Source organism: Lepisma saccharinum, chromosome 22, assembly GCF_977018435.1.
Source record: "Lepisma saccharinum chromosome 22, izLepSacc3.1, whole genome shotgun sequence".
Lineage (NCBI taxonomy): Eukaryota > Metazoa > Arthropoda > Insecta > Zygentoma > Lepismatidae > Lepisma > Lepisma saccharinum.
In genome coordinates, this window is record NC_139250.1 from 44,641,036 (window position 1) to 44,660,641 (window position 19,606).

Here is a 19,606-nt window from a genome sequence, read left to right on the forward strand (position 1 = left end):
ACATATTGATGGATACCAGATTTTACAACTAAAAACCCGTGCTTTTATTCACACACTTCCACGGCATGTCATAGTTTTCATCAATAGATTAAGGGCGGGACACTTGTGCACACCAGCACATTTAGCAAAGATGCATATTACAAATCAGCAAAATTGCAAATGTGGTAGTGAAAACCCTGATGTGCAACATTTATCAATTGAATGTCAAATTTTCTACTCTATAAAGGAATATAACGATTGAAAATTCCATTCCCCATATCACTGTCTTTCCTTTTATCAGAATTATCTTCTCCACTTATTTGGATTCTATACGGATTGCATGAACATGTAGGCTTGAAACATAAAATGTCGTCATAATGTAACAGTGCAAGAAAGAGAGTGAGTAATTTATATAATCGACTTGTGTTTGTATTACTGGTGAACTTGTGTGACAATCTACTGAACCTGGAAGTATTTCAATAACAGAAACGCTGACCAAAGTCAACAAGATATTGTTATAGGGTCACATAGAAGAAGAAGAATGCCTGGAAGACTTTAAAAAGTTGGCACTACCAGACAATGTCTCCTAAGCAATGTGGACCAGATAGCCCAAAAGTATATTTATACTTTTAAGTGTTTTCACTAGCATCTTTATGGATTACATCTGTGGTTGCAAACAATGGTTTGCCACTAGATAACATTTCATCAACGCAAGTGGAGTGGGAAATGTTCTGCACCCCAGGGACAAAAAGAATGATCATCATTGAGATCAGATATCTACCTTGTTCCAGAAAAGCATTCAAAATAGGGCATGGCAGTACAATATGATACTGCATATAAACAATCTGTTATTATTTGGTACAAGATAATCTTGCATCTTATGCTAGATATTGGCTCTTTATTTATAAGACTAGCAGCAAAATCAAATAGCATTTTTTTCCATATTGCTTTATGACAGGCTATAATACTCATAAATAAAATAAATTCCATTGTTATATCCTAATGTATTAACAGTTTAACACTGAAACCATATGATGTGATATTCAGATGATGATGGTTGATAAAAGAGCAGACTAACTGAGCATTCAACAATGAATAATTTGACAACTAGAAAGGCCCTGGAAGATTGTTAAAACACGTTAACTGCCATATTGATCATTATGACCGAAACATTTGGCTTGACTTTGTTGTTCCTAGGGTGCTATCGGTCATGGGTATAACAATGATGCACATAAGGCATAACTGACAAGGTGTGGGAGTCGAGTACACATTACAAGTTTTTTGACTGTTCTATTTTCTACAGAAAAATAAGCGAAATTTCCGAATTTGCAAAATAAAGTCCAATAACCACTTTTCCGCAGGAGGCAAAATTGGTTAAACCATCCTGGCAGTTAATGTGTTAATATAATTACATCCAAACATCGTAATAAGTCTAAAGGGTCAGATTCAACTTGTGAGGGCATGATTACAGATTACACCTTAACATAATTATTGTCATAATAATGTATGGAAATATGAACCATTTCATCAATGTCTTAATGAATTTAGTCTTTAGAAATGCGAGGGAGTGCTTACATTATTGTGTAAAGGAGATGTTTAAAGACATGAGCAGTTAAAATTTGATTCAGCAGGCTTTCTTAGGATTGTAAAATGCATTCAGTTTCAACTTTCTTGCATTGGACAATAATTTTTCTTAATCATGCATACTGCATCGCAATTCACTTACTAAGTTTTAATCTGAAACTGTCACGCTTTGAGTAACAAACAGTTGCAGTTCAAAACCTAGAAAATGAGGGTGCTCACATTCGTAAATATTAGCACTACATATAGTTTGAGCTAAAAAAATGTATAGATAGTTTATTGAATATCACCAATATACAATAGATTAAAGTCTTATTTGCTCCCCTCAACAGGCGGGAACAGAAACGAGCTTCTCCCAGTGCTAGGACTGGTGGGAGGAGATGCTCTTGGGGATGGTCTTGGGGATGTTCTTGGGGAGAGACGGGGTGATCCGCTTCTGCTCCTGGGGCGGATTCTTACGGGTGGAACGCCTGTTGCTAACGCTATGTCATTCAGCTGTTGAACAAATCCTGTTGCTAACGCCGAGTGTTGGGGGCACAGCTGGCGATCAGCCATCACTCCAAGCATGGATTTGTCCTGGTATGTCATCAGCGTGAGTGACATGCCTGTAAAAGCAACATAAAAGATATTAGGTATTCACAAAACGAAATTACTCTAGTGTATAGTAAAATTATTTCATGCCTATAGGCTATTGTAGATGCATATCTGTGGCAGAAAGGTTAAATTCTCTTTAATATTTGAAAACCTGGGAAAATCACTTTATTTGTAATATTGACAGATGTATGCCCAATTACTGTATTCTATATTACAACTACAAGATTACATAGACAGGGGGAATATGATTAAGATGAAATGCAAACTGGGTATAACACTTGAAGGCACCTTACTGAAGAGGTTCTGAAAATTTTAGTTTCCAGAAAAACAGAACCTGGATCTTTTGCATTTCATGCCAATGCTCAATCTCTGAGCTACCATACCAACCCCTGGCTTCACCTCAAATTCAGGCCACCACTGGCATAGTGATAAAACTGTTGTAGCCTTGTAATCTAAGAATCCTTGGTCAAGCCACATTGAACAGAGTTCGATTCTTACATTAAATTGTAGATCCAGTCCTGGTCCGTCAATCTTGTTTACACCAATGTTGTGTTCAGGTTTTAATAAGTATAACTGTTTCATGTGATATCAGAGAATATGTCATTGCCACGCATGTATATTCTAGGCTAGCTAAGAAATCTCCGAAGCTCAAACCAAAACACAGGAAATAATTGATTAGCAAATGTGACTGATGCTTCAATCTCACATAATGACTAGGACGGGGTTAGGGGGAAGATAGTCTATGGGCATGTTTCCTTTAAATTTTGAGACTTCTGCATGAAGATTTTCCAACACATGACATACTTGATGGTGACTTCATTCTCCCCTCAGTGTTGCCAACAACTGGAATGCAAACTCACTAAAACACTAGCTCCGATAAATGAAATGTATATAAAAATGTAAAGCATATTTAATAGCAGAGTGTATTTGACATGTTGACAAAAAGAAGTAAAAGTTTATACAAGGGAACATTTTATTTTGTAACTAAATTATGGGAATGATAGCAAACTGTAGAACTTGCTATACCAGAATTTGCAATTTCCGATGAAGTTTGCATTTATGTTCCCGCTTTCTCTTGATTCCTATGCTCATGATAGGGTACATCCCTTTGATAGGATCCCTAGGTTTATGTCAGATGTATCTACAGCCTGTCCATGGCAATGTAAACATTCTAGTCACCCCAAATTTTTCCAATGACGAAGGCTTGGTCCACAAGGTTGGAAAAGAGAATTTATGGTCAAAACTTGTCAAGTGTCATGTGAAGTACTGACCTCAGGATGGGGAGGAATTTTAAACTTTTTGCAGAGATTGAAATTATGTGAAGTGTTGCATGTGTTGTTTTGTCCTGTTTTAAATGGATATAATCCATAAAGTTGTGGTAAAGACAACATTCTCTTGCCTTCCTTGCAAGCATAGGATAATGCAAGATGTCTGAAAAGTGATGCAACCGAGACTTTTGTACAAAAAGCGATAGACACATGAACCTTGCACTGGGTATTAACTTTGTTTATGTGGATATTTTTGAAACATTAAACAAGAAAATCATGCTCTAAATGAATATTCAATATGGAGAGAAGTTACTAAGGTGAAAAAAAAAATGTTCAATGTAAAAAGAAACATGAATAAAAGACAGCTTGTAAACATTTTTGATGTGTATTGATCTGTGGGTATTTATCCAATTGAAAAAATAAATATAAATTTTTATGCATTTTGGTCTTGCAGATGATTTATGGGGGTTAATTATGACGTATTTATGAAGAAGTATGCTTCTTTTAAGTTACAAGCTGTACTGGCAACACTGGTTGTTTCAGAGGACAGTACCAGGTATTCCTGACATCTTGGTTGCATGACTTCTTGGACACCCTACATAAAGCCCATAAAGCAGGTGGGCATCCATGATGCCCCTCGAGGGTTTTAGGTTGGAGGGGTGATGGCCCTCTCTGTCTCTCTCCTTAATTTGCACTTGCTATTAATACATTACATTACGTAAGTACTTACTGATGTTGGACTGTGGAGGCCTCCAAATAACAACATTTTCTATCTCTTGATTCCAGAGCTGAAATCCAGGTTCACCAATTTCAACATTTGTCAGCATCACAGCATACTTCCTTGTGAAGTAATTTAACAGAAGACGAACCACCATGGATGGCAAAACTCGTGCTAGGTTTTCAAGAAGAAACACACTTGCCAGATACAGCGCCGGTTGTCGTCGGATGTTCTTCAATCGATGCTGAAGGAGACCCAGCGTGTTTAAAGCATCATCCTGCAGGGTTGGCAGCGACATTGTGACAAAGCCACTTCCTTGGGTTCCAGTTAGATCCGAGAACTTGTCAGTGTGTACCGGAACGGTGGCCATCACTGACTCAGGAGCGACCAATCCAAATTGCCGGTAGTACTCCCGGAGAGCCCCAGATGCAGCCGTCATGAGAATCTCATTTATGGTTGCTCCTGTGGCTTCCTTTAGCTTCATCACGAATTCCATTTCAACAGGATCTGACCATGCCACAACCTTTCTGCCACAGAGAGACACCGTTTGGAGCTGATGAGATGAACCAGTATTCTGCATGAATTCTTCCAGTACAAGTCTCGGTGCGGCAAATATAATCCGCCACAGATACCACGCTTCCTGTAATGCATTGTATGCCAGGTTGTAATTTGGATTCTCTCCTTTAACAAATACCCTGTATTCACGAAGAAGTGTGTAAGTGAGTCGAAATCCTAGTGTCGAAATCCACCACGACCACTGCGTAACTCTGGCAATGAGAGGAAGTGGATATTTCATGGTTGAATAGATATAGTCTGTCGGATCCAAAGCTTTGAGAATCTGCTTCCCAATGACATGCGGAACACACTGTCGACGATCTAGCTCCTTTTGTATCACATCAGGCAAAGTCACCAAAATGAATTTTATCCATTGTGTCAGTTGGGTTTCGTTGCTGACCACCCTCACACCTTTCAGATATGCACATCGCAATTCACTCGCAATTGACGCACATGTTATCACAACCAGCATCACACATGAGAAGAGGCTTGGCGACTTTAAGATAGCTGGGTTCTCCAAAGGGTCGTAGTTCGATACTAGCTCCTCCCATTTGTTCTTGCAGCCATCTTGAAACTGGTGCCATATCTTCATCAAAGCAACTGGTGATTTGAACAGTGGGCGGTTGGCACCATGCTCTGCAGATGCTCCAGTAGCTGTACTGTGGCTCCAAAAATCTGGCAGGGTCGTCTTGAGAAGTTCTTTGAGGGCCAACCCTTCAGCTACCAAGTGATGAAGACGAATCAGGATGTAAAACTTTTCCTCGGCACTCATCGTAGGGATGAGAACCACTTGCCATGGTGGAGTGTCTGGTGGTAAGTACTTCGACACAATGTCACTGACATAATCCTAGAATGACGAAAGAAAAGTTTTTTTTTAGTGTGTCAATCAGGAAAGATAATCAGAAACAAAAGAACTAGTTATGAGAATATATAAAAAGTTCGAATGATGACAAATTTGTCTTGCCTTTACTATAATACAAAATTTGAACTCCAAAGTAATGTATTTGGAAAAAGTGACCAATGAACTGAATAGCTTCATGGAGAGCTTATGGCACACAGAAGCCATACTATGTATAAATTTTGGCTCAAGCAGGAAAATAATCTAGGTCTCCCATCCACAATCTATGTCAATGCTCTACTAAATATTGAAAACTACATTAATCTTATATTAATTATTAAAATAAATAAATAGTGAATAAAAGAGAGTAGAACGTATATTTAGATAATATACCTATTACATTAGGAAGTGAGAATTTGGTATATTTTCTAATCTTTAGGTCACATGTATATCATCAGAATATTTCCTTTCAATTTGAGACCACTCCTTCATCAACACACACATCACACCACCGTACCAATCACAATTTTCGACAAGCCTGGCAAGAGAAACATACTTTTTTATTCCAACTGTATATTTGCTCTGGACCTCATAACCTTGTAGGTCCACATGAAAATTTAATTATTTCAAGTGTCCGTTGAGTATTTCCTATTTCCTTTTACATAAATTAGTAAATCACAAAATGCTAATACAAACCTGGATTGTGCTTTCAGTGATAGCTCGTCCACGGTACACTGGTGACCCAACCACCAAATGGTTATTGATGTTGAAGTCTTTCTTCTCCCAAGCATACTGTCCCCACCGTGTGGTTAGGACTGTTCTGAGGTGTGGGAAGACAAGCTGACCCTTTTCATCTCTTCTGTTTAAGATGTCATTCTGTGAATGCATAAAAAGGAAATGTTTACTGGTTGAGTTTAGAACTATATAGAAACAACATTTATAGAAAAGCATTGATATCAAAATCTGGGTACAAGATGGAATATGCAATAACCATGTCTTTGTGCAAGAAACATTAACTGAACAAAATAGCAGAATTTGAAATTAAATTATGGGATATTTAGAGATATATCATTTGTTTTTCATATATACAGGATAAAATCTGTCATTTATCAAGGCTCATAGCACCTAATCAATCAGTGTGAAACTTTGTCACTTGCACTATAATACAGTGTGTCCGAGAAAAAATATACCAATAAAGAATTTAAATAACTCACCAATCATTAACGATAGAAATGTCAAATAACGTTTATTTGGAAGAGGGAAGAAATGAATTTTTTTTACCACCAGAAGGGAAAAAATCGTAACATAATTAAGCGCATGCGCGGCTTTGTTCGTGAGTAGTCTGTACAATGGCGCCATTTACTGTTCGTCAGAAAGTTGAGTGCTGCTTTTGGTTTGCAGAATTGAAGTCTCCTGTAACGGTACAAAGAAGATTCCGGCAACAATATGGACAGGAATCACCAGAACATCATTACATTGTTAAATGGCATAAACAATTGCTGGAAACAGGGTCTTTGTTGAGGAAGAAAGGCAGTGGTCGTGTGAGCGAGGATAAAGTGGTTGCAGTTCAGGAAGCTTTCCAGAGAAGCCCGCGTAAATCTGTGAGACGTGCTAGTTCTCAACTTCAAATTCCACGTTCTACTGTGCATGATATCGTACATAAAATGTTAAGGATTAGAGCCTACAAGTTACAGCTTGTTCAGAAACTAAAGTGCAGTGATAAACCTGCTAGGTTTGATTATGCTAGTGAAGTGCTATCACGCATTGATGATGACAATGAATTCTTGACACGCGTAACATTTTCAGATGAGGCTACCTTCCACATTTTCGGAAAAGTGCATAGGCATAACTGTAGAATATGGGGTGAGCAGAATCCTCATGCAGTTGTTGAACATGAACGCGACAGCCCCAAGTTGAATGTGTGGTGTGGTTTGACACGAGATTCCGTAATTGGGCCCTTTTTCTCTGAGGAAGCTACAGTTACAGGTGCAAGTTACTTGCAAATGTTGCAACAGTATGCTGTACCTCGTATACCTCATGGGTACATGTTTCAGCAGGATGCCCCCCCCCCCACATTATGCCCGTTATGTTACTAACTTCCTTAATAACAATTTCGCTGGTAATTGGGTTGGGAGGGGTGGACCCATTAAATGGCCACCACAGTCACCAGACTTGATTCCTTTCGACTTTTTCTTTGGGGTTATGTGAAGACTATGGTTTAGCAAACACCTATGCAAGACCTCAATGATCTCCGTGAAAGAATTATCGATGCATATGGCTCCGTCACTCATCAAATGTTGAAGAACACTTGGATGGAGGTTCAGTACTGCCTTGATGTTTGTCGCACCACCAAAGGAGCACAAATTGAGATCTACTAAGGTGAAATTTTTTTCTTGTTCTTTGGTTAAAAAAATTCTATGATTTTCTCTTCCAAATAAACGTTATTTGACATTTCTGTCATTAACGATTGTTGAGTTATTTAAATTCTTTATTGGTATATTTTTTTCTCGGACACACTGTATATTGTTTGCATGATAGTATTTTTAATACAATAAATAAATAAATAATACATAAACTGCAGTAAGGTAAAAGCTAAATGTAAAGTTTCCCATGCATGTAGCACCATGCCATTATTGCACATTTAGGGGATGTGGTGATAGTGCCATTTTGGAGGTGATGAGATCAGTACCACGGTCCAGCAGCCTTTACCCCCTCTTCCCCAGGTTGCCCCAGGTATCCATTAATTTGAGGCTGGGTGAGCCCCAGAGCCGTGTTATGCAGGGACAAGGCAAGGCTGGAACAATTCTAAACTTAGATCACTATTCCATTTGGCAGTCAGAAACCCAACTGACTAGACCAACAAAAAACTGCACTAGTGTGAAACTGAAGCAAGTCAGAAGTAAGAGCATAATTATTATATATCTATGCAAAGGAAATTGCACTCTGAAAACCTTATTTCGCTAGCAAGGTTTAAATGAGTTAACGTAACGTCCTTGCAGGTACAGGAAATTATAACCTTAGGGCTTAAGTTCTTGGTACTTACCAACATTTAATAGAAAATTAAGTATTCACAAGCTGTCGATATTTATTTATGTATTTACCTTCAACAGAGACAAGTCTCCAATCACAGAAGTGAGGGTCACTATTTATATTTTGAGCCTAACAATGAAAAAACAGGAATTTGGCATTGAAAACTGCTTTATTATTTTTCGAAGTATTCTCCTTTATGGTCAATACACTTTTGCATTCGTTGGAACCATTTGTCAAAGCAGTTTTCCCAATCTTCTTGAGACACCTCCATAATATGGTTTTTGAACGCATCAACGGCATCTTCCGCAGACGAAAATCGTTGTCCACGCAATTTATTCTTGACACTCGGGAACAAGAAGAAGTCATTGGGTGCCAAATCAGGACTGTGCAGTGGATGACCCATCAATTCGATTTTTTGACTGTTCATAAAGTCGGTTGTTAGACGAGATGTGTGACAGCTGGCATTGTCTTGATGAAGAATGATCCGACGGCGTTTGTTTGTTTTCCGTATTTGACCGAAGACCTCTGGCAAACAAATTGTTGTGTACCATTCAGAGTTGACCGTTCTACGTTCCTCTAAAGGCACAGTTGCCACATGACCAGTTTTCCCGAAAAAACAGGCGACCATTTGTTTCGATGTGCTTCGAGCGCGAACAACTTTTGTTGGATTGGGTTCATCTTGAAACACCCATACAGTCGACTGCTGTTTACGTTCCGGCTCATATGCATATATCCATGATTCGTCACCTGTTACAATCTTATATACGTCTTTTGAAGCTCCACGATTGTATTTATTGAGCATTTGTTTGCACCAATTGACGTGAGCGTCTTTTTGAGTTTTTGTCAAATTGTGTGGGATCCAACGAGAACATACCTTTCTCACAGCTAAATGATCATGTAATATTTTATATATGCTGGTGGAACTAATGCCTATGGTTGCCTCAATCTCACAGTATGTCACATGACGATCTTGCAGTATTAGGTTTTGCACAGCATCAATGTTTTCTTGAACAACAACTGATTTTGGACGACTTTCGCGAATCTCGTCGGTGAGCGAATGGCGGCCATGATTAAATTCCTTATACCAGCGTTTCACAGTGGCAAAGGATGGGGCTTCATCGCCAAATGTGGGAGTAAGTTGATCGATGCACTCTTGTCTTGGTAATCCACGTCGAAAGTCGTAAAAAATCATCGCACGAAAATGTTCACGAGTTAATTCCATTTTATTGTTGTCGCGCAATCTCCAAGGCAACATAAACAACACAGATCAAGCTATTGACAAAACATTTGAAGTACGTTATGGTCAATAATGCCAGACGATTCCGTGCAAACGTCAAATCGCGCCTAACTTAAACAGTGTTGCCAAGGCTCAAAATATAAATAGTGGTCCTCGTATTACATTTAAAACATGTACACACATACACTCCCTCAGCATCTCTACCTCCTGCCTCCTTTACACACACACACACACGCACCTACAGACAGACACATTCTCATACATAATAATATGTGACCAAACAAGTTTACTACTTAACTGTTAAATAACAAGAATTTTCACATAATAATCCATTTCACCTGAATGTATCAAAAACACTTGTACCAAATATCATTACAACCGACTTCAATATAACAAATCCATATACATGTCCGATATATTTAACACAATTATAAACTTTTATTATTACCTGCAGTTTATCTTTGATGAAATCAGGATCCAAATTCCCTTTCACTTGCAAAAGGAGTGTGATTATTCCCTGATTCCGCCTCGTGTCTATTGCTGTCCTCACAGAATAACTCCGCACGAACTGCACTTCTGGGAATCTCTTCTCAAGGAACTGGTACCATATGCTACGGACACTGTTCACAACTGAAGTACAAGAAAATATTAATTATATAAACATATGTGCACATACACATCACACACAGACACAAACAAAATAAAATACAAAGCGAATTGGTAGAAGTTCTGGACAAAATTTTCATTTAATTTTCATTGACATGTTTGAATTTTGCTCAATACATATTACAAGGCTTAGAGTGGCGGAAACTTTAATTAGACTCCCTTTTGTTAAGGCAAATTTAAGCATTACGTCTTACCAAACAATTTCTGCTAGAAGGCAAAGGAGCACATGCACCAACTGCCAACACAGATTCGAACAAGCTGCAAGTGGTGTCCTATCATAAGTATTTATATTTTCTTTTTCTTTGAAATTTTGATTTCCATTTATCTAGATGTAAATATAAGTGACTATTTGATACTCAATATGTATGTGTATATGTAATATCATAGCAAATGAAGAGAAAACTGACTATAGGAACCAAATCTTAGCCAATTTGTCTCATGTAAATATCATTGAGCATGCATTTAATTTATTTTATTTTATCTCTTGTATTTTATATTATATATTATGCCTGTAGTTTTATAGTTAATATTTGTACATGTACAATGTGACTTTTGTAAAAGTTGAACGGATGCTAATAAATAAATCAATCAATCATGTTCAAATGTTTTCAACACTTTTGCTACCACCACAGTGTGTCACAAGTGTAGTTGAATTTATTATTATTATTATTATTATTTTAATTTTTTTGCCAGGCTAATATTTTTAATTCTGTTTACATGTTCCAAAATACAAATTTTGCTGCAGGATTCGGACGTGAATTCGTTTCACGCTACGGTAAACAATCCACCACCGAGGCAATCCGAAACATAAGCGTGAGCACAAAAACACTCCCTGGTTTCAAGATGTCATAAAATTGATAGTTACTTGAATATTTTGATAAAATTGATATCCAAAGCTCAGTTAACTCAAAATATTATAATATCTTTCTTTTCAGAATCGCTAGTTGTGAATTCGGTAGCTAGAGGGCAGTAACATCGAAAATGGCGTTCACTCCACAGCAAAGAAGCTGGTGCATGTTAGAATTTGCCAAAACAATCAGTGTTGTGAGAGTGCAGCATGCATTTAAATGGAAGTTTAATGTTGATCCACCTACACACAAATCCATTCTACAGTGGCATAAAACATTTGTTGAGAGAGGATGCATTTGTGATCAAAGAAAAGAACATTCTGGCTGACTGTCCATCCATCTCTGAGTAAATTGTGGAGTGTGTGCAAGAAGCCTTTGTACGCAGTCCCAGAAAATCAACACGTCAAGCCAGCAGGCAGTTGCAGGTGCCACAAACTACCATAAGCAAGATTTTACGGAAGTGTTTGTGTTTGCACCTGTACCGGCTGCAATTGGTTCAAAAGTTATGTCCACAAGACGAGATAAAGCGAAGTGAGTTTTGCGAGACTATCCACACTTTAATGGAGGACGATGAAACCTTTCTGACAAAGATCATTTGTAGTGATGAGGCGACCTTCCACTTGAATGGAAAAGTGAACAGGCATAATGTTAGGATCTGGGGAACCAAGCATCCGCATGCCACTCTTGAAGTGGAACGTGACTCACCCAAGTTGAATGTTTTTTTGTGCAGTGTCCGAGCATCGAGTGTACGGTCCGTTGTTCTTTGAGGGGCCAACAATCACAGGTGAAAGCTACTTAACAATGCTACGTGACTGGTTAATTCCACAACTTGCTGCAGAGAGAGGTGACTACATTCTACAACAAGATGGAGCACCCCCACACTGGCATCAATCTGTATGCAGCTTTCTGAATGACAACCTCCCACACCGTTGGATAGGATGAGCTGGACCCAATGATCAAAATCTATGCAAGTGGCCCCCATGATCACCGGACATAACAGTTTGTGACTTTTTCGTTTGGGGGTTCATGAAGGACCAGGTCTATGTACCTCCACTACCCACAACCATGAATCATCTTGAAGAACGCATGAGTACAGCTGTCAACTTCATCACACCGGATACACTTGAGAAGGTGTGGTTGGAGCTGGATTATCGTCTCGATGTTTCCCGCGTAACAGGTGGCACGCACATTGAGCATTTGTAATTCCAATGGACACCACGAAAACTTTATGAGTTTTTACAACTACTGTGAACATTTCTGTAGAATACTACTTTTGGTATTAAAGTTATACCCTTTCAAAACCATCTTTATTCTTGGTACATTTCTGGCTCTGTTTCTTCTTATTAGCAGTTCACTCTTTTCTGCACTGAATTTCATTCCAGCTCTTCTGATTTCCTTATTCCAACTATCAGGCTGTCTCTGTACTTCTTCTTCCCTGTTTCTCCACATATAATAAGTCACCAGGGAAGAACAGGGCCTTCATCTCTTCTTCTCCTATCTTCTTCCCCACATCTTTGTTAATTACATCCATTGTAATTATGAAGAGCAGTGGGGAAAGAACACTTCCCTGTTTTAGTCCATTACTTATACTGAACCACTCCGTTCTTTCCATTGGTGTCTTCACACAGCTCTAGTTGGCCTTGTATGTGCTCTGCACTCTGCACACTATCTCTTCCTCGACTCCTCTCTCTCTTAGAGCCTTCCTATATCGCTTCTAAAAAATGTACACTATATAGATATTTGAAACTCTCCTTGCTATGATATGCCTTCTAGGAATGCCATGTTCTTAATGCCTTTGCTGTAATTGCCTTATGGTGAATATCAGATCTACTGTTGATATATGTAAATCTAGTCCAGAAATGTTCTTTTCGTATGCAAAGTAGGTGCAAAAAATTTCAACATAGTGTCCAGATTAGATCCAATTTTAATCCTTATCCACAATTGAAATAAAAACATTCAAATAACATTCTGATCACGTGAACCCATGTCCAAAATATGTCCAAAAGTCATTCATAGAATTGTCCAAAATAATATTTCGTCCACGTGTTATTAAAAAGTTGCAAAGGAGTATGAGAAAATATTAGAGAAAAGAATAAGGGAAGTAACAGAGCTGAGCATGAGAGAGGCAGATTTAGAAGAGGCAGATCTCAGGTACACATGTGCTTATGACAAATACTCCTCTCTCTCTCACTTACATGCACTTCCGCACACAAATTCACACACACACACAAATATCTACACATCCGAAATGTGATCTGCATTCACACACGCATCCATGATAAGCAGAGTATGCAGAGCTTATTCTTCACTACCACAACAAGGCAATGTCCTCAATGCAAACTGATGTTGTGTTCGAGACGAGACACAAAGAAAGCCTCATGGCAACTTTCATCTCCCTGACATGCATGCGTGACTTGGCCTAAGGATGACGAAATTCCTTTGAGAGTTGTTTTTAAGTTACGATTTATTACTGCATCACAGAGTTTGAGTCCTCACATAATTAACTTAAAATTAGATACTATGAATGAATCTTTGCATGGATACCAAAACATTTATGTCAACTTTTTAATAACATTCTGATCACGTGAACCCATGTCCAAAATATGTCCAAAAGTCATTCATAGAATGTCAAAAATAATCCACATAATGTCCAAAACATGTCCAAAAATAATCAATAGAATGTCAAAAACTTGTTCAAAAATGATCCACAGAATGTCTAAAACATATCCAGAATGTCCAAAACACATCCAGAATATCCAATTCATATCCAAAAATGATCAACTCCAAAACATATCCTTCCTGGATATCCTATGAATGTCCCCTGGACATCCAGGGGATATCCTATAGATATCTACTGTTCATTCCAGGACATCACTATAAATATGAAGAATTTCCAAAATGAATATCCAGAACATATCCATTAGATGTCTCCTGGATATTTGTGTGCTGTATGGGACAGTCTATCAATACCTAGTGAAACGAAAATAACATTTGGCATCATTGGATATCTGTGTAAATAGTATAGTCCAGATGAGGACTGTGCTGTTCGTAGTAATAGAAATCTGCCTGACCAATGGGGAGAGAGCTCCAATTTTTATAAAATCCCAGACTACATCCTGCTGAATCTTGAAAAGTACCATTCCATATAAATATACTAAAGGTAAAAGAAATATATGTTTATTTATCCAACCTCTGCAATAAAAAAAGATATATTGATGTAAAATGTATTTTTATTCATCAAAACTCTATTAAATAATGAACTATTGAAGATAAAGTGCATTTTAATTAACCCAAACACTATACTCAGTAATAATTTCAAGTTAAGATCTGAAGTAAGACTTGAAGCTTTCCTGGTGACGAATGATGAACAGATTCTCTTGGGCTATCGACCAAGTGAGTTGTTTCGAGAGCTAACATCACTCTCATCTTCAGGGTAGAAGTGCAGTTCTGAGCGTCAACCCGGTGTATATACGTTCGTTGAGGAGGGATCCTGGTGAACATGGCGGACCAATCGAGTGGTGCGTCTGCTACATGTGCATTTCTGGTTAACTAACGCTAACCAGGCTGGGTCCAGTTCGAGCCCCGTGTCTCAATTAAGATTGTATTTTTCTTCATAAATTGCTATTGCTTCCTTGATAATACGGTTCCAGTAGTTTGAAGTTTTGGCTATGATTTCTGTGTTGCTGAAATCTGGTCTATGTCCCTCATTTATTGAATGTTCTGCTAGTCCCGACTTTTCAGGGTGGAAATACTTGATGGATCTTTGATGTTCTTTACAGCGCTGTTCTATTGTCCTACGCATTTGCCCAATGTATGCTTTCCCGCATTTGCAGGTAATATGGTAGACTCCCGGTGTTTTGAGTCCTAACTCATCCTTGGGGTTGCGTAGTAGGCTTCTGATCTTCGGAGGTGGTTTGTGAATGGTTTTTATGTTATGTTTCTTTAGAATTCGGCTGATAACTCCGGAGAGATTTCCGGTGTAAGGAAGGGTGGCTATCTTCTGGTCAGCTTTGTCCGTGTCCCATGGTGTGTTCGGATTCCCTGATGTGTCTGGATTCCCCGATGTGTACAGATTCCAACTCACTTTGTCGATAGCCCGAGAGAATCTGTTCAAGTTAAGATCTGTCGATGATAAAAATGATTGCTAATCAATTAAAACTTTAACAATGTGGGAAAAAATTGAAATGAGCATGGTAGTAGATTTAGTATAGCAGGATGGCAAGCAAAAGAACCTGTGCAGAATGATGTGAGGAGACGAGGGGTAGAGTTGAGTAGGCTTCACCATGGGCCGAGCTGAAGTAATGGAGGAGAAGCAGCACAAAAGGGTTTTGGTTGAAGGTTCTTCTGTATGTGGTATTTCTATACTTTTATTCTGATTGCAAAGGTAATACTTTGTTATGGGAATATTAAAAGATGTACATTATGCTGTGGATAGACAAAATTGTAAAATCTTAATTAGAATAGTGAACTAAGTAGAAATTAAAATGCAGGCTGATCTCCATGGCAGAGTGGTTATTACAGAATTTTATGATGCCAGGGGTTCCAGATTTGAATCCGGCCTGGGCATGTGTGTTATTTCACATGAGTGTCCTTTCATCAATTTCATCAAATCACCATCTTCGCAATTAGAATTAGAATTAGAATTTCTTTATTCATGGGCGAAGTTCAGCCTGTGGCTGCTGTACCACTTAACCCGCAAAATCTACTACAATAAAACAAACAAAATACAATTACTACTATAACATACGAATTCCATTACATTTTCACTTCTAAATATTTCAGTAATTAACACACTAAAAGATAAAAAACAATTTTTCTCATTCACACACATCAAAATGTTCATCTTGGGTTCGAATCTGCTTATTTTTGTTTTGATTTCATTGTAAGCATGCTGAATCTAGTCATGTGTACTGAGGATTTGTCCTTGCTCGTGTAGAAGTACTTTTGTTACTGCCCTTTTAAAGCTGTTGTATGTCGCACACGAGGTAGCATCTGGTGGCAGCGCATTCCAACAATATGCAGAAGCAGCTTTGAAGGATGACAGGAATATGGATTTTGAGAATCTGCCCAGATTAAGTTTCTTAGAGTGTCGAGTCGTGTAGTTGTGTATGTCGTGTCTAAATTGGAGTCTGTCGTATAAGTATGTCGGTGTTTTTGTTTGCAGAATTTTGAATATTGTGCAGGCCAGATGTAGTTTTCTGCATCGTGTCATATTCAGCCAATTAACGTAATTTAAGTAAGGCAGTATGTGATCCCTTCGTTTCAAGCTAAATGCAAAACGTATACAAGAATTCTGTACTTTTAGCATTCTTTTTTGTTAAATTAACACCGAAAACAACGTCATAGTAATCGAAAATTGGAAGAACTAGAGCTTGCATAAGGTGCAATTTAACATCAGTCGAAAGTAAATGCGATGATTTATAGAGTGATCTAAGTATACCATAAGCTTTGGAACTCTGTGACGTTACGTGGTTTTGCCAGTCAAGTTTCTCATTAAATATCACACCTAAGTTCTTAACAGTTGTGCAGTGTGGGACCCTCTCATCATTAATATTAATTGATAACCCATTTATTTGAATTTTATTTAAGGCAGCGCTAGAACCAATTAATGTAAAGCAGCATTCACAGGGGTTAATTACAAGACCATTATGTTTACACCATTTATAAATAGCATCAAGGTCACGGTTCAGGAGACCAATTGCTGGTTTTGCATTTTTGGGGTCTACTGGCATCATCAGCTGCGCGTCATCTGCATAACAATGAGGTACACTGTGTCGTACATTTAGGGGTAGGTTGGCGGTGAAGAGGGAATATAGAAAAGGGCCTAGAATACTTCCTTGCGCAACCCCTGAGGGTATCGTAAGGGGAGTCGATGTAGCTCCTGAGGGAAGTGTCACCGATTGCACTCGCCCAGTAAGGTAAGACTGGAACCATTTTATTGTTCCCGGCGAAAAACCGTAGTAACTCATTTTCGAAAGGAGTAGCTGATGAGATACAAGATTAAACGCCTTGGACAAGTCAAGCAACACCAAGACTGCAGCCTTACTTTCGTTTAGCATTTGTAAAATGCTGTCTGTTACTTTCATGCGCGCCGTTGCAGTTCTGTGGGAAGGTCGGAAACCAGACTGTACTGCAGGCAATATTTGATTTTTCGTAACAAAACTTTCTATCTGCTTGTACACTGCTTTCTCGATAACTTTTGATAAGACAGGTAATATACTAATTGGTCGTAAATCGTTCATGTCGGTCACGTGTCGTTTCTTCGGTAAGGGCAGGATTCTAGCCTCCTTCCATGCAAGGGGAAAGGTGTTCTTATCTAACAAGAAATTTATCAAGTGAGTAAGAGGTGAAAGAATGTGTGGAAGAATTAGCTTTATCATTTTTAGGTTTATGCCGTCTGTGCCACAGGAATTGGAACGGATTTTGGACACGAGTTGTGCAATTTCTACTTCTTTGACGGGTCGAAAGAAGAAGGTGTCGCCGTTTTCAGTAAATGTAGTTGTAAGGAAGCGTTCGCACTCTTCGAGGATGAGATCGGTTTCTTGGTTAGAGGGACTGGCGCTGTCAATAAAGTGGGTGTTTAACAGATGCGGATCATTTAAATAGTGTGGGACACTCGGCTCCACCTTTCCGTAAATACCACATTTCTTTATCTCTTTCCACACTAATTTTGAATCATGGACGTTTCTATTGATGTGGAACGAGAGGTAGGCTTTCTTCTCCTGTCTTATAACCGACGTGGTGAAATTCCGCAGTTCTTTATAATAATCCCAATGTGACGGATTGTTCGTCAGTTTATATTTTCTGAGAGCATTATCTCAAGTTTCATTAATAGTTTGGTATTGTCGGTTATCCACGGTACTTTTTTCTTGGTTATTCGTGCAGTACGTACAGGGGCATGCTCATCGAAAATAGTCTTAATACCATTATTAAGAAAGTTTACTTTTTTGTCAATACTCTCGAAATGCTTAATATTGTCCCAGTGAAAATGTTTAGTGTCTGTTTCAAAACTCTCCATATCGAATGATGAGTAGTTTCTGTACGAAATTATTTTGAAACGTTTGTCGGGTTTCTCAAGAAGGACCGTGATGTAAGTCAAACAATGGTCTGAATTGCTGATCGGCACCGTTACGTCGTCAGCGGAGTGTACAATGGATGGATCATCTACAATGATGACGTCCACTAATGTTTTAGAGGTTCTTGTGATTCTAGTGGGTTTACGAATGACTTGCGTCATGCAGAAAGTATCTACTATTGATTTGAGGAAAACTGTTTCTGGTTTATTAGGTGATAAATAATCACTATTCATGTCACCGGCTACAATTAAATTATCCACAGTAGGAAACACGTGCGCAATGTAATCTTCAAGAACTGACAACCTAGTATAGGGGATATTTGGGGGTCTATATGCGGCAATTATGCCAAGTGATTTGTTATTTACTTTCAATGACGCACATAGTATTTCTATGTCATCACCGGGAGCAACATTTTCGCAGTCAAGCATCTGGGCAGGAATATCAGCACGACAGTAAACAACAATGCCACCGGTGCGTTTGTGGACTCTATCCTTTCGAAGTACAATGTAGCCTTCGACGTGGAAACTGGAAGCGTCATCGTTGTCTTTCAGCCAACTTTCTGTGACGATTACTACATCATATTCGCTTTCGAGAACAATGTGTCTGAACTCGTCTATTTTCCCCGAGATGGACCTCATGTTTACTGACGCGATTGTGAGGCACTGGAGGGGAGGGATCCGGTTGGGAAGTGTCGGGGGTGACGGGCAGCCTGTGAAACCGTTACCTCTTTTCCTAGGGGTCCGAGGGAAGGGGCGAGTTCCAGATGCGCCGTACGCTGGCAGGTTTACCAACTGCTTAGTTTGAGACATTGTTTACTAGTGAGTGAAGGAACAGAGCAGATACGTATATTAATGATATGAAACAGCGTACTTACGTTGAGAGAAATCCTTGTGGGTGTCCAACTGAGCAGCTCGAGCATAATTACATAGAATGAAAGATGAACACTACACACAACACACACACACACACGCACATACACGAATACAAAAAGTTAATTTTCATTGGCTGTTTCTTTAACATGGTTAAAAAGGTATGAAAAAGTTTCACATAGAACACTAAAAACACGCTCACCGAAAGTGGCAGACGAGTGAAGTAGAACAAGACAAATAAATCAATCAATCAAATGAAATGCAACTGAGATATGCCTCACAAATGCAAATATTCAATTTACAAAGATTACCAGAGTTCCAAAAAAGAATAGCATAAAATATTTGAA

General features: G+C 38.6%; 1 protein-coding gene across 3 annotated transcripts in view; it reads right to left on the bottom strand.

The window, feature by feature from the left end:
- Positions 1–1,809: 1,809 nt before the first annotated feature.
- The window catches only part of LOC146004992 (uncharacterized), a 127,825-nt gene continuing 110,028 nt past the window's right edge, over positions 1,810–19,606 (bottom strand). For all 3 annotated transcript variants that reach the window (XM_083144096.1, XM_083144095.1, XM_083144094.1), the window contains exons 3-6: positions 10,249–10,430; positions 6,230–6,409; positions 4,153–5,542; positions 1,810–2,165 (exon numbers count right to left, since the gene is read on the bottom strand). In XM_083144096.1, coding sequence (XP_083000222.1) covers positions 1,873–2,165; positions 4,153–5,542; positions 6,230–6,409; positions 10,249–10,430 — 2,045 coding nt within the window. In that variant the 3' untranslated portion in view covers positions 1,810–1,872. The remainder of the gene's footprint in view (positions 2,166–4,152; positions 5,543–6,229; positions 6,410–10,248; positions 10,431–19,606) is intronic.